The sequence below is a fragment of the Scyliorhinus canicula genome, chromosome 3, assembly GCF_902713615.1.
Source record: "Scyliorhinus canicula chromosome 3, sScyCan1.1, whole genome shotgun sequence".
Lineage (NCBI taxonomy): Eukaryota > Metazoa > Chordata > Chondrichthyes > Carcharhiniformes > Scyliorhinidae > Scyliorhinus > Scyliorhinus canicula.
In genome coordinates this window covers 159,872,951-159,888,703 of record NC_052148.1, presented here as the reverse complement: position 1 = coordinate 159,888,703, position 15,753 = coordinate 159,872,951, and the positions used below count along the sequence as shown (strand labels likewise).

The 15,753-nt window shown below is 46.3% G+C and overlaps 1 protein-coding gene across 6 annotated transcripts in view; it reads left to right on the top strand.

The window, feature by feature from the left end:
* Positions 1-15,753, top strand: part of cc2d2a (coiled-coil and C2 domain containing 2A) — a 233,414-nt gene that overhangs the window by 130,364 nt on the left and 87,297 nt on the right. For all 6 annotated transcript variants that reach the window (XM_038791604.1, XM_038791608.1, XM_038791605.1 and 3 more), the window contains exons 20-22: positions 2,452-2,602; positions 5,750-5,897; positions 14,054-14,192. In XM_038791604.1, the coding sequence (XP_038647532.1) occupies positions 2,452-2,602; positions 5,750-5,897; positions 14,054-14,192 (438 nt within the window). The remainder of the gene's footprint in view (positions 1-2,451; positions 2,603-5,749; positions 5,898-14,053; positions 14,193-15,753) is intronic.

The window sequence follows — 15,753 nt, the reverse complement described above, 5'->3', positions numbered from 1 at the left end:
AGGGGGGGCGGGGGGGCGATCGAACACCGGGGGGTGCCCCCACGGTGGCTTGGCCCGCGATCGGGGCCCCCCGCTCAGACTCCGGGCCAGTGCCCTGGGTGCACTATTTTCCTCCGCGGCCGCCACGGCCTCCGCCATGGCAGAAGTGGAAGAGAACCCCACATCGCGCATGCGCCGGCAGTGACGTCAGTGGCCAGCTGCCGCTGATGTCACTGCCGGCGCATGCGCCGACCGGCGAAAGCCTTTCGGCCAGCCCCGCTGCCGGGGGCGCCGGTTTTTTGCGCCAGTCTTCTGGTGCCAACCGCTCTGGCGCGGGGCTGGCCCCTAAAGGTGGGGAGAATTCCCCACCTTTGGGGAGGCCCAACCCCTGAGTGGTTGGCGCCACTCCCCTACTCCGGGACCCTCCGTCACGCCGGGTAGGGGAGAATGCCGCCCCTTAACTCTGTCACTGTGCAGACTGTAATGTTCCGGTGCAGTGTGGCATTGATGTCATCAAGTTGTCCAAGCAACCAATCACGTTAAAGAATTGCCACAGACTGCCAACCAGGACCTGAAAAGCACTAAAATAAAATCACTTTTGAAAAGATTTTACCGAGAGCAAAATAATGACACATGCAACGTTAGGAAATTAAAAAAAAATTTAAAATCTGAAATAACACGAAAAACGTTTGAAAGTATTAATTATCTGAAAAATCCAGTTTTAAAAATCTGGTAACTAATCATAAAGGAGATATTTAGCAACATTCCACAAAAGTACGTTTCTTTTTTTAAGGCCAGGTTTTTTTTTTAAAGGTCATGTAATTTGTTCAGCAGTAGTTATTAATCAGATTGCTGTTAAAAATCTAGCTACAACTCACTGAACAATGCTTGGCTTTTGATGGACTTTCTAACAAGGATGCGAGAGTGGAAAAGGGAACGTTTACACCAGATCATCTGATATTGTTGATTGTCAGCTGTCGGTGGGTGGACTCCAGCACAGCATGTTATGGATAACAAATGACAGTATGCACTTCAGGATGTCTTCTTTAATCTGCGTTGGTGCTAAGTCCTAATGTGCTGAGATTCAGGGGTTCTGACGGCAAAGGTCTGCAAGGTTGCTATTGCAACCTCACAAATTCCTGTCCATTGTTTCATTTCTGAAGTGCATGTCCAGAACTGAATGCAGGATTCCAGATGGGGTCTGAGCAAAACTCTGTACAACTGATGTATGCTGTTACATTCCTGTACTACATACTAAATTTAAAGTGTGAGCAATGTCATTACATCTGGAGAAATGTTTTTCCGTAAGTTGCTAACTTTTAATGTAATAGAGTTTAGAAATTACAGAACCGTAAGAGATCTTCTTAAATCAAGGATTCTTTGTTTTGACAAAATTATTGCTTGTTTATTAATTTGGTGTGCACAGAGGATTAAATATTACTTATTGTGATTATCAACATGTAGCAACATGCTGTCATCTCCTACTAATAGGGTACAAATAAATGCCATAATTGCAGGGTGGGTTTTTCCAGCCCCTCCCACCAGTAGGATTGTCCAGTCCTGCCGAACATCAGTGAATCTTTGTCCAGTGAGGCTGGAGAAAAGTCTGGCCAGTCTTCCAGCATTGTTGATTGAAAAAGTTGGCTCTCAATCGTTTCTTTTTGTGTTGTTCACCCATTCTCCCAATCCTCATTATATAAATTTATTTTCACTAAATGCAGCAATTCAGAGCTTTAAAATAGCTTTCTTCCTTGCCTATGTATTAATTAAAATAATTGGTACAATACGTAAAGATTTAGTGGAATGTGTGTTATTCAGTTGGAAAAATGGCCTGCTTGAATAAAAGGCGGAAGGTCAAAAGTTATCACCTCGCGCGGTACTACCTGATAATTTTTTTTTACGATCAAATCTTAACTGGTCAACTTTAGATTGTAAATTGCAAATGATGATTTGATGGCCAAATGTGCTTACTGTGGCCCCATAGATGAAAGAGAAACATGGGGCCTCATGGTAGCATGGTGGTTAGCATCAATGCTTCACAGCTCCAGGGTCCCAGGTTAGATTCCCGGCTGGGTCACTGTCTGTGTGGAGTCTGCACGTCCTCCCCGTGTGTGTGTGGGTTTCCTCCGGGTGCTCCGGTTTCCTCCCACAGTCCAAAGATGTGCGGGTTAGGTGGATTGGCCATGCTAAATTGCCCGTAGTGTAAGGTTAATGGGGGGATTGTTGGGTTACGGGTATACGGGTTACGTGGGTTTAAGTAGGGTGAACATTGCTCGGCACAACATCGAGGGCCGAAGGGCCTGTTCTGTGCTGTACTGTTCTATGTTCTATGTTCTATCTCCCAATAGCTCAACCATTGTGTTGAAATGTCTTGTGGCAAAAACACCCTATAACAAATCAACAACTTTGGCAAGAATCAACTTGTTTGTATGAAAATTATTGAGTTCACCTGTTTTTTTTCCTCATCTTTAGATATTTGAAACCGTGGGAATTAGCACCACAAAGATTGAAGTCTTTGTTCCCATTCCAGAAACCAGCGTCCTCACAGGGAGTGTCCCGATTGAGGAAATAGAATTTAGTAGCGATCACCGTGTAATGTTTGACCATGAGGGAGTTGGAAGTGGTAGGTTCAAGTGCAAAAGTTTACGTAACTTCAGTAATTTTATTCAATGAAAAGAACTGCTGATCATTTTGGGTATATTTCTTTTCCACAATTAGATTGAAAATCATCAGATTATCGGCTTTAGAAAAGCAGACGGTTTAAATTAGTTTGTCTGAATCAATTGTCTTTTACATTGTTATTTAGAAACAAAAGCCTCCAAAACTGCAACAATTCCTGAATCCAGCACTGAATTTTAAAACTGGACTATTTGTCATTGTCTGTGGATATTTGATGCTGGAAATATTTCTGAAAATTGTTCCTTGTTTATTATCTTACAAGCCAATGAATATTATAAAAAGAGATCTTAAAGACACAAGGGAGACTCGCTCCTGGCGTAGAGCTTTGTCCAGCCTTGGGTCAAAACAAGATAGTCTTTCTTTTGTGCAGGATATCCTCCAAAGCAGCGGGGTGATTTTCCGGCCGCATTGTACCTGACGTAAATCCCGCTATGTTGGGAAAATTCCGGAAGAGCCCAAAAATGAGATTCACAGAGGGTGCAAAATGGTCTGCAATCTTCCCGGGCTATTCCCACTGGCGTTAACTGGATCTCATCCAGAGATCTGATCAGCATGCATCTGCATGCGTTTTCATATGATTCGCGAGTTTAATGTCAGATCTTACGGCCTCCCAGAATGTTCCTGCTCGCCCTTGCCCCACAGTGGGAAGTTACCAAGGCATGAATCACCACTGGTCCATAAAAGTGGGGATTCCGAGGGAGAGAAAGGAAATTAGTACCGCTCAGCACTTACCTCCAAGGTACACAAGAGTAAGTCTGCCGCTGCCATGGTGCAGTGAGTGGGGGAGACTTTCAAAGGAACTGGGGGAACTGGGGCATGGGGGGGGGGGGGGGGGGGGGACCGTTTGGACTGGGCTGGAGGGCTTCAGGTCAGGGGTCTCCGAGGGGTGTGTCTCTGTGATGGTGGAGATCGTGCAAATCATGCCTGATCGGTGCTTTCCTCAGAGCTTTCCACCCAGGTGCTTGGGAAGGCTGTGACTCCAGATGGCTCTCATCAAACACTTGAAACAAGTGATATAGGTTCTTACGGGAACACATTGCCGATTGTAAGCCAGGGGCTGTTTAGCACAGGGCTAAATCGCTGGTTTTGGAAGCAGACCAAGCAGGCCAGCAGCACGGTTCGATTCCCGTAACAGCCTCCCCGAACAGGCGCCGGAATGTGGCGACTAGGGGCTTTTCACAGTAACTTCATTTGAAGCCTACTCGTGACAATAAGCGATTTTCATTTCATTTCATTTCAAGGTTCTGTGGAACATCGAGACTTTGGCGCAGGCCAGCCTTGCTGTCACACAGCTCTCTCGTGCCTCTCCTGAAATCTCCATACCTCTTTCTTCATAGGAGATTAGGAGACAGAATTTGGGAATCCCACTGCCCGTCTTCTTCCTCTCTCTTTTATTATGGGCTATTTTCTCTTACGGGAACACATTGCCGATTGTAAGCCAGACGGTTGGTGTGGGGGGGGGGGGGGGGGGGGGTGGTTACAGCAGGTGGCATATGTGAACACCAGGCCTAGACAGGATGGGATAGTGATGAGGAGTGCCCAGGGGATTTGAGGAAGATGCTGAGGGGAGGATCAGGTGCTGGGAGGCCGTGAGGTGTCAGGGATTTATAAGACCATAAGATATAGGAGCAGAATCAGGCCATTTGGCCCATCGACTCTGCTCTGCTATTCGATCATGGCTGATATGTTCCTCATCCCCATCCTTCTGCCTTCTCTCCATAATAATCAAGAGCACCGGATTTGCTGTTACCTACCGATCGTCACTCACCCTTGAAACTGAAATGAACTCATTGATTTTCTTGCGGGTTTGGACCGCCACAGCCACTGCATCTTAGGCTGGATTAGCCTTGCTGCTTCTGGGCATTCTACCCAGTCGGGATACAGGGTGCCCCTCCTATCCTCCACTGTGTCAAATCTGCCTTCAGGAAGTGTGGAGCACTTCTCTGTGCTGCCATCCTCCTGGCTTGACTGAGAGTGAGTGCAGAGCGACTGTTTAAATGCAGCTCCTCCTTGTTAACTGTGCACAACTGATCCTCCGTTCAGGGGAGTCAGACGCCAGGGGGGGGGGGTCTCCAAATCAGCATGATTCATGTGGCGGTGCATTTATTGCACTAAGTGTAGGAGAGTCACGATCAGATTCGCAACGGACCAGTCAACTCGAATCGTACTGGCATTCAAGCTGGAATGACACTTTTGTTTGGGAAAATTGCGTTGGCATGTAAACAATAGAAGTGTTCCAAATTGTTTCAAATTGTCTGCCCAGCAACAGTGAAACTACCCCTCTCAGCTTGTAGCTGCTGACTTTAAAGTCTCTCTGCTATTTCCTGCCATTCACTGAGGGTTAAAAGCATTTTGTAACATTATCATAAACTTGAGCTGTTCTATCACAAAGAGTAGCAGTATCTGTCTTATTTGTTAAATCCTCTGAGATCAAGGAGGTTTGCCTACAAGGATCCATGGTGTCTGTATCTTGCAAAGTTGTCATCATACATGAACTCCTCTCTGCTTTCTCAAGTGGTTTACATTAGTTGTTGATGCATTTGTAGTTTCAAGTTGCAATTTGTTGCTCCCTCTTTTAAATCTATATTCTATGTTTACTTGCTCCAACTGTTTTGATCTTCCTAGTAACTTTATCATCAGTCCCTTTATTTTATTAACCCCTTTTATATTGATCTCAAAATCCTGTGCAATATTCATCACAGCATAATTAATTAATTGCTGAGTCAGTGTTTTCTAGTTTGGTGGATAGTTCCAGAAAATTATTCTACTACTTTTATACATCCTATCTGTTATAATGAAAGAAATATTTAATTATTGTGCTTGGCATTCTTTGTTATATTCGCCTCTGGTGTCTTCTTTGCCTCCTTAACATCTAATTCGAGAATAGGGCACTGTATCCAATGTTATCTCAATCCTAGATGCTCTTTAGGCCTTTGATAGCCGTTAAAGTATCAATCAGAAACAAACAGCTAGAATAACGGTGATTGTTGCACTTGTTGGTTCTATTGTAAAATTGCCCAGTTATTTTAACTGTTGCACCACTGTCAGTCAGTTTTCAGGTAAATAATTCCGTCATATATTTTGCTCCCAGGTGTGCCATTTTCTTTTGAAGCTGATGGAAGTAACAAGTTGACCTTGCTGACCTCCGGCAAGTTAGCTTGTAGCGTCTCCTGGGCTGTCAGCGAGGACGGTGTGCCATTAGTGCCTCCAATATTTGAGCAAAACATTGGGATTCAAAGGTAAATCATTCAACTTGCTTTGAAATGTTGCCGCGGTTTTGCAAAATGACGCTACTCGTCACTGACCTGAAAAGAAAACGGTTCATAAGGACCTAGTGGTCTGTGTGGTGTGGATTTGTCCTTGCCCGATATTAGTTTGAATCGGGCAGCAAAACAAAGGTATCTCCAGGGATCCAGCAATGGTGTTCTCATCAAGGGTAAGAAGTCAGCCAAATTGAAATATTCTCACCACAGCAAAATAGGAAGTAAAATATACTGATTACCCTTAACTTTTAATTAATTTTTACAGAGAGAAAAATAAATGATTGGGTCATGCACATGGGATTAAACAAACATTTTTTTAAAATGGGTAATTTTTATCAGATCCACAGATATAATATAGTTCTTCGGGGCCAGAGAGGTTTCTCGGAAGTAATTATGAACTTAAAAAATCAATTACACCCACATTCAAGGTGTGACTTTTACAATGATTTATAAGGGTAGACCATTCAGCCCCTTGAGCCTGACCCGCCATTTAATGAGATTATGGCTGATCTGTGACCTATCTCCATATACCTGCCCATATCCCTTAATATCTTTGCTTAAGAAAAACATATCTATCTCAGATTTAAAATTAACAACTGAGCTAGCTGCAACTGCTGTTTGTGGGAGAGTGTTCAAAATGTCTGCCATCTTTTGGGTGAAGAAGTTCTTCCGAACATCTCTCCTAAATGGTCTGACCCTAATTTTTAGTCTATGCTTCCTAGTTTTAGAATCTCCAACCAGTGGAAATAATTTATCTTTATCTACCCTGCCTTTCCCTCTTAATATCTTGAATGCTTTGATCAGATCACCCCTTAACTTCCTAAATTTTAGTGAAAAAAGATCTGATTTGAGTAATAATTCCTCGTAACTCAACCCCTGTAGTCCAGGTATCAATTTTGTAAACCTACATTGCACTCCCTCCAAGGCCAATATATCCTTCCTAAGGTGTGGCGCCCAGAACTGCTCACAGTACTCCAAATGGGGTCTAACCAGGGTTTTTATAAAGCTGCAGCACAACACCTGTGTCGTTAATTTTCAACCCTCTGGATATAAAGGCTAACAATTCCATTCACCTTTTTGATTATTTTCTGCACTTGTTCCTGGAATTTTAAGGACCTATGCATCTGAAACCCCCAAGTTTATTTGGACATCCTCTGTACCTAACCTCTTTCCATTTAGAAAGTACTCTGCACTATGCAGTTTTGGTCCACGAGAAACTAGCCGAGACCAATAGTTAAAAGGGCAAGTTCCTCTCAGTTCAGTGAGTTCTAATTAATTGCAATATACAAGGACTCCAACAGCGTACCCTATGGAGAAACATGGAATCATTGACAACTACTTCTGGAATTCTAACCACGCAAGTGTGGAGTCCAGAAATTGCTGTCAGATTCAGAGGAATAATAGCAGTGATCACTTGGGGTTTCACAGTCAGTAGAACTGTCAAATCCAGGCCATTGAGCAATTTTCACTCCAGTAGCTGAATCAGCCCTTCAGTTATACAAGTTGATGTGATTGGTAACTTACGGCAATCGAAACATTGATCAGGAACCAGAATTTAAAACACTGAAAGCTTATTCAGCTACTTTTAAAAATTATATATTTTCACTGCATCTAAAGTCAGTGAAGCTTAATACTGTCAGATGAGGAATAACTGAATATTTCCAATGTAAAAGATGCCATAATTGATCACTTACTGAGTAAGAAAGAGTCTTGAGTGACATACCCTGACCTGTGTGTGTGTGTGTGTGTGTGTGTGTAATCACAGGAAGATGGTGTGTTAGATGGGCTGGACATCACTGGGGTCCCCTGGTGGAAGGCACCAGGCTGTGCTCCTGTTGATCCTCTTCACTTTGGGTGCCAGGGGGCTTCAGTGCTCTACATAGGATAGAGGGGCAGCTGGAGTGAGATCCAGAAGCCCTGCTGGTCTCAGGTGCATACACTCATGGATTTCCACTAGTGCCTGCACCTTGGAGCACTCAGTCATGGCGGCCATGCCTTCAGCCACGGAGGTCATGAGCTGGGACATGGAGTAGGCATCCCCTATCATAGACTGCAGCCCCTGCACCAAGATCTTTACTGCGGACACTACCCTCGCAGTGTTGGCCTTGTTGCGTTGCATTGACGGCATCATCATTTCCTCGGTAGAAGGTGACTGAACCCCTCTAGACCGCCTTGCAGCCTGAGGAGAGATGTTGTAGTCATTGTTGTAGTTCGCTCTCTGTCAGGAAGGCGTCAGACATTTCGCTGAGTGTGAGAGAATCATCGCTCTGTACTAAATGCAAATAAATCATCACCATTCTCCTAGAGTCCAGCCAACGCCGCCCTCCTCAACCTCCTCATCCGAGGAGATGTGGCACTCCTCCATCTCCTCCTGTTCCAGGTGATCTCCCCTCTGCAGTGCCAGGTTATGGAGAACACAGGCCATAATCATGGGGGACGCCCTTTGAGGGCTGTATTGCAAGACACACCTCCAATTGGTACAGGCACCAGAACCGCATCTTAAAGCTTGCCTGGCAAATTTCTATCAATTTCAGATGTATTCATTGAGCTCCCATTAGCAAATTTACTTTATCAACCATTGGATGAAATATCCATCCTCAATGACCTTGTTCTGATTTGAATATTGGCGTAGACCTCCCCCATTAGCAGAAACAAAGTTCCTCGATCTACCTTATCAATTACTTTCCCTCAAATTCTTCCATCAAATCACCCCTTAACCTCTAATGCCTCAGGAAATACAAACCTAGTTTATATAATCTCTCCTCATCATTCTGGTGAATATTCGTGGGGGGGGGGTTGTGGTCTGGGGAGAATACTCGTTCCTGGGCTCCCGTGGCGGGATTCGCACTATTCCATCGGAGAGAGGGCAGGGGTTAAAATTGCAAATCCCGATCACGCCGGAGATTATCATGTTTTTCGATTCTCTCCGGATTTTGAGCCCATGCTGCTTTCTCACAGATAGAGGAATGTGGGCTCATAATTGCCCCCATTTAATTAATTAATTCCTCTCCTTTTGTTATCTTTTAAACTTGAAGCACTGAAACAATAACCACAAAATCACAATTTTGGGAAAGAAAGCACTGGAGCTTGAAGCATACAAACAGCATCCATGCAAAGAAAAGAGTATTATTCCTCACACAAGCAGAAAAAAAATCACGTGCTTTAACCAAAAATAAATAGCATTTCTTGTCTTTTTTTTTTAACCTTCTGAAGCACTTGCATTTAAAACTCAAAACAAAGTTAGTTCCCAAGACAAAAAGCTCAGTACGTTTAGCCCAAAACAAAATCCTTCAGACAATGGAACAATGTGCTTTCAGTGTTTTGTCTTTACAGCTCATAAATTCTCACAGCTGTCTCTGCAGTCACAGCCTAGATGGGGCATTGGAGCTTTGTTTACGCTTCCTGCCAACCTTTCTTTTATCTATGAGAGATATAACACCATAAAATCCTAATATTCGTTGCTCCCCACAGATCCACAACTTAACTATACATCATAGTAAATTAATACAGACGCACTCAGTAATCACGTCCACACTTTAATACTTCCACATACCCTAGAAATGTGAACTATAAAGATTTGCAAATCCAAAGTGCTAAAGAATACATTAATACTTACAAAAACTTTATTATCAGAAGCTTCGTTTTCATTCTCTCTTCTTGCAACGTTTGTCTTCACATCTGAAAACTTAAGGTACAATTCAAAACGCAAGCAAGGTAAAGAAATTGTTTGCGGTTTCGATTCACCTTTCCTTCAGCTGCTTTTAGCTTTGTACATGCAGCAACCATGACCCCCTTTCCAGAGACCTATCCTGTGCACCTGGCGGAGTGCATGCATCCCATCTCACGGTCACAACAGGTAGGGGAACAACACTCATCTTATTTGTTGTTACCGTCTTGGAGTTCCAGGGTTGGCCCCACCACATGTACTATTCCCCTCTGCAATTGCACCCAATGCTGACTGTTAACACACTGACTCTGCAGGGACTGAGTTAATCACTGTTCCCTTTCCAACTCAGAACTTTCACTGCCTTGTTTCAATAACCGTCTCACAATCACCAAGTTTCTTATCTCTCCTCCAGCTCCTCATACCTTCTACTCTGCTGCGCTATGCCATCAGCCAAACTGCTGTTCCCGAGCTTCGCCCTCAAAAGGGCGAACTGCAAAAAGTCAACTGCTGATTCATCACCCTCCAGAATAACCTGTATTCATCTGTGTTTCAGGGGCAATTTCCCTGCTGCACATTTCGTGACAAATCCATCCAAAGTTCGTTTTGCCATTTTTTTATCTTCTGGGGTCCCTACTCGTGGTCACCAGACATTGGAAGACTCTTAAACAGGGGGTCTCGCTTCCCTCTCAAGCCCGGATTCGGTAATAAGTATCAATGACAGGAAAGAAGTACTGATACATGTATGGATACAATTTCTACTTTATTTGATTAACTTCTTTTCGTGGAGGGAGTGGGACTGTCACTGGACTAGTAATCCATAGACCCAGGGTTCGAATCCTACCAGGGTAATTGGTGGAATTTGAATTCAAATCTGGAATTAAAAGTCGAAGGATGACAATGAAATGTCGATTGTCATACAAACCCATCTGATTACTAATGTCCTTGAGGGAAGGAAATCTATTGATCTTACCTGGTCTGATGTGACTCCAGATCCACAGCAACTCTTCTGAAGAGTGGTTGACTCTTCAATGCCCTCAGGGTGGACAACACAGGATGGACGATATATGTTGGCCCAAAGAGTGATGTCCACACCCCATGAACGAATAAAGCTACAGTATATATTTATAAAACTTATTGCTTAGAAAGACCCATGTGCAGGAGCTCGCCCCTTGGGTGGTCAATCTGCTGAAAGCCATTCAGATTTATCAGGAGAGGCCATTCTCTGAGAGCAGTTGTAGACAGGAGGTGGGATTTTCCAGCCCCGACAACAGTGGGCACACTACAGTGGGGTGGGAAAATTTGGGAAACTGTTAAAACTCAACGGCTCCAAAATTATTCCCATTCAGCCCTTGACAATGGCCGACACTGGCGGGATGTGTGTGCTGTGTGTGCATGTCGTTGTATAGACCTCCGACCCCGACGTCCTACCAGCCGATGCAGAGCTCTGCAGTTCGGCCCCCACGTGACATGGTTACACTGTACTTTAACGGAAATAGAAAACGTGCCAAAACTGCCTTGGGAGCATTACACATACACACAAACTTTCAGAATTTCTTACATTATTGTGTTGTGTGGAAATGTTGCATGTGGAACTGAGGTAGATATTGCTACTCAATGTTCCAGTCCACTGATTTATTGGTTGATAGAATCATTGACCCCTACAGTGCAGAAAGAGGCCATTTGGCCCATTTAGTCTGCACCGGCCCTTTGAAAGAGCACCCTACCTAGGCCCACGCCTCCACCCTATCCCTGCAACCCAACCTAACCTTTTGGACACGAAGGAGCAATTTAGCATGGCCAATCCACCTAACCTGCACATCTTCGACCCCATGATACGATTAGTTTAGATCTGCAGTCATTCCTCCTGCTTTAACTAATTGAAACTAGATAAATTGAAATGTACTTGGGCAGAATTCTGCGCTAATGGGGGTTCTGAGGCGGGTGGAGGAGGTAACTTAAAATTGTGTAGAGGGATTCCCCCCAGAATCCCACGTATCCCGGCACAAACACAATATCACAGTTATGCGAGCAGGACGTCGGGCGGGAAACCCACACTTTCGCCTATTAAGGCCCTTACAAAGAACAATACAACACAGGAACAGGCCCTTCAGGCCTCCAGACCTGTACCGCTCATGATACCAACCTTTGCCAAAACACTCAGCACTTCCTTGTGCCGTATCTCTCTATATTCTGTATCCATGTGTTTGTCAAGATGCCTTTTGAATGCCGTTAATGTATCTGTTTCCACAACCTCCCTGGCACCTCGTTCCAGGCACTCGCCATCCTCTGCGTAAAAATCCTGCCTCACACATCTCCTCTAAACTTTGTCCTAAACTTAAACCTATGCCTCTGATGACTGACCCTCCACCCTGGGAAAGAGTGCCTGCCCATCCACTCAATCTATGCTCCTCAAAATCTTGTAGACCTCTGTCGGGTCACCCCAAAACCGTCTTTCTAATGAAAACAGTCCGAGTCTATTCAGCCTCTCCACATAGCTAACATCCTCCAGACCACACAACATCCTGGTATGTCTCCTCTGCACTCTCTCCAAAGCCTCCATATCCTTCTGGTAATGTGGCGATCAGAATTGTGCGCAATATTCCAAGTGCGGCCTCACCAAGATTCTATACAACTGTAGCATGACTTGCCAGTTTTTATACTCAATGCCCCGTCCAATGAAGGCAAGCATTCCGTATGCTTTCTTGACTACCTTGTCCACTTGTGTTGTCACCTTCAAAGATCTGTGGACCTGCACGCCAAGATCTCTCTGACTTTCTATATTCCTAAGAGTTTTGCCAATTACGGTTTATTTCCCCTCAATGTTAGACCTTCCAAAATGCATTACCTCACATTTGTTCGGATTAAACTCGATTTGCCATTTCTTGGCCAAGTCTCCAACCTATCTCTCTCCTGCTGTATCTTCTGACAATCCTCAACCCTTTCTGCCACTCCACCAACCTTGATGTCATCCGCAAACTTACTAATCAGTGGCCACCGAACGGTTACTTAAGGGCCTTTTATCGCCCAGCCCCAATTTGTGGCTGGCGGGTGCAAATGGGTGGGAAAAAGAGAAATACATATTTTCCCATTTTGGGCGGCAAGGGGGCCTTAATCTGAAAACCCATTCAGATTTGGTGCGGCCTCCCCTCCAGGATCTTGGAGCTCCAGCCCTCCCTAACCCCCTGGTCTGCCCCAACACCACGATCTTCCACCTCCTGATCCCCCCTAGGATACCCTTTACCCTCCTGCCCCGGGATCCACATTGAGGACGATCCCAGGACTTTGTTCCTGGCAGAGTGCTGCAGTACTGCGACTGACCACTGCAGTGCTGTGCCTGGAAGGGTTGGAGAGCTGTCGGTCAATCAGATTGGCCGACAACCCTCACGGGTGAGCCAATCCCCCAATGGTAGTTGAGGTCCTGCCCACTGCCAATAAATGCTCAAGTGAACGTGAAATGGCAATAGGCTTCTGAGAATCGGTGATAGCATGTTACATGCTAACTCTTGGGATGGCGAGCGCTGACCACACATCACCCTTAAAACTCAATCCTTAATCATTCTTCCATCTGGTAATACCGATATAGTCCTAACACTGACTCAGGTAGATCTCTTTTACTCAAAACTCGCAATCGTAAAATGCAGATTAAATGACAATTGATTAGATTGAATAGGTCAGTTGATTTTTGTAAAATGCATTTACTGGGCGTCACTAGTTAGGTCAGCATTTATTGCCCATCCCTACTTGCCCTTCAGAAGGCTGTGGTGAGTTGCCTTCTTGAACCGCTGCAGTCCTTGGGGTGTAGGTACACCCATTGTGCTGTTAGGGAGGGAGTCCAGGATTTTGCCCCAGTGACACTGAAGGAAGAGCATATATTTCCAAGTCAGGGTGGTGAGTGACTTGGACAGGATCTTGTAGATGGTACACATGACTGTCACTGTTTGTCAATGGTGGAGGGATTGAATGTTTGTGGAAGGGGGAGCAATCAAGAGGGCTGCTTTTTCCCGGATGGTGTTGAGCTTCTTGATTGGTAACTCTACTGTTTGATACATGATCTTTTGTTAGGAAGCAGGAATAATCCTGGGAAACAAAACAGTATCCATTTAAACAAAACACAGTCAAAATATTATTTAATAAAAGCAAATTACTGCGGATGCTGGAATCTGAAACAAAAGAGAAAATGCTGGAAAGTCTCAGCGGGTCTGGCAGCATCTGGAGGGAGAGAAAAGAGCTAACGTTTCGAGTCCGATGACTCTTTGTCAAAGCTGAAATATTATTTCCTTGGCAGTTTTCATGTTTTTATTTTTGAATTCTTACCACATTTACATGATAATCTCAATCCAAAGAAATATACACTGTGCACAAGTTGTTTTTGTGGATGAGCTGCTGTTTTGAAGAATTGCTTCTTCATCATTATTTTGCTTCTTAATCAGATCTTAGCACTTCTGTGCATTTCTTTTTATTTCAGCGCTTTGAAACACATGGATGCCATTTTGTCTATTGGAGCATCTGGATTAACTGACACAAAGAAACTGGCTAAGTGGGCAGCAGAATCTAGGCTTGATCCAAATGACCCCAGCAACGCAGCTTTGATGCAATTAATAATGGTGAGTAATCAGGTTAAAGTCACTCACCTGATGAAGGAGCTGTGCTCCGAAAGCTAGTTATTTGAAACAAACCTGGTGGACTTTAAACTGGTGTTATAAGACTTTATAAGACTTCTTCCCATGCAAATATAGCCGTGGTGGAGAGCCCACGGTGTTGGGCCACCATTTTGAACGGGTGGTCTGATCCTGAGGTCCGGAGACAGGTTCAGTCCCTTTCCTCCGCACAATGCTCATCCTGTCCCCCGGAACCCCCGCCCCGAACTGACAAAGAGGGGCATTCTCTCCCCAAAACAGAAATAATGGTTCATCCCCCCACCCAGCACACAGGCATGAGGGTGAGCCAACCTCCTCCAACAGACCATCCCCATCAGACACCACCCCCCCCCATCAGACACCACCCCCCCCAGACACCACCCCCCCATCAGACACCACCCCCCATCAGACACCACCCCCCCATCAGACACCACCCCCCCATCAGACACCACCCCCCCATCAGACACCACCCCCCCATCAGACACCACCCCCCCCATCAGACACCACCCCCCCATCAGACACCACCCCCCCCATCAGACACCACCCCCCATCACACACCACCCCCCATCACACACCACCCCCCCATCACACACCACCCCCCATCACACACCACCCCCCATCACACACCACCCCCCCCATCAGACACAACCCCCCCATCAGCCAACAACACCCCCCCATCACACACCACCCCCCATCAGACACCCCCCCACATCAGACACCCCCCCCATCACACACCACCCCCCCATCACACACCACCCCCCCATCAGACAACATCCCCCCCCCATCACACACCACCCCCCCATCAGACACCACCCCCCCATCAGACACCACCCCCCCATCAGACACCACCCCCCCCATCAGACACCACCCCCCCATCACACACCACCCCCCCATCACACACCACCCCCCCATCACACACCACCAACCCCCCATCAGACACCACCCCCCCATCAGACACCCCCCATCAGACAACATCCCCCCCAACACACACCACCCCCCCCATCAGACACCACCCCCCCATCACACACCACCCCCCCATCACATACCACCCCCCCAATCACACACCACCCCCCCTCAGACACCACCCCCCCATCAGACACCACCCCCCCCCCATCAGACAACAACACCCCCCATCAGACACCACCCCCCATCAGACACCACCCCCCATCACACACCACCCCCCCATCACACACCACCCCCTCCATCAGACAGCACCCCCCCATCGGACACTGCCCCCCCTCCACCCCCCCATCAGGCAACCTCGTCCATCGCACTCCCCCACCCCCCCGCCATCAACCATCACATCCCCACCATCAACCATCACACCCCCCCCACCCCATCAGATACCACCCCCCATCAGACACCGCTCCCCCATCGGACACCGCCCCCCTCATCAGACACCGCCCCCCCCCCCCCCCCCCCCCCCCATCGGACACCCTCGCCCATCGGACACCCTCGCCCATCGGACACCCTCGCCCATCGGACACCCTCGCCCATCGGACACCCTCGCCCATCGGACACCCTCGCC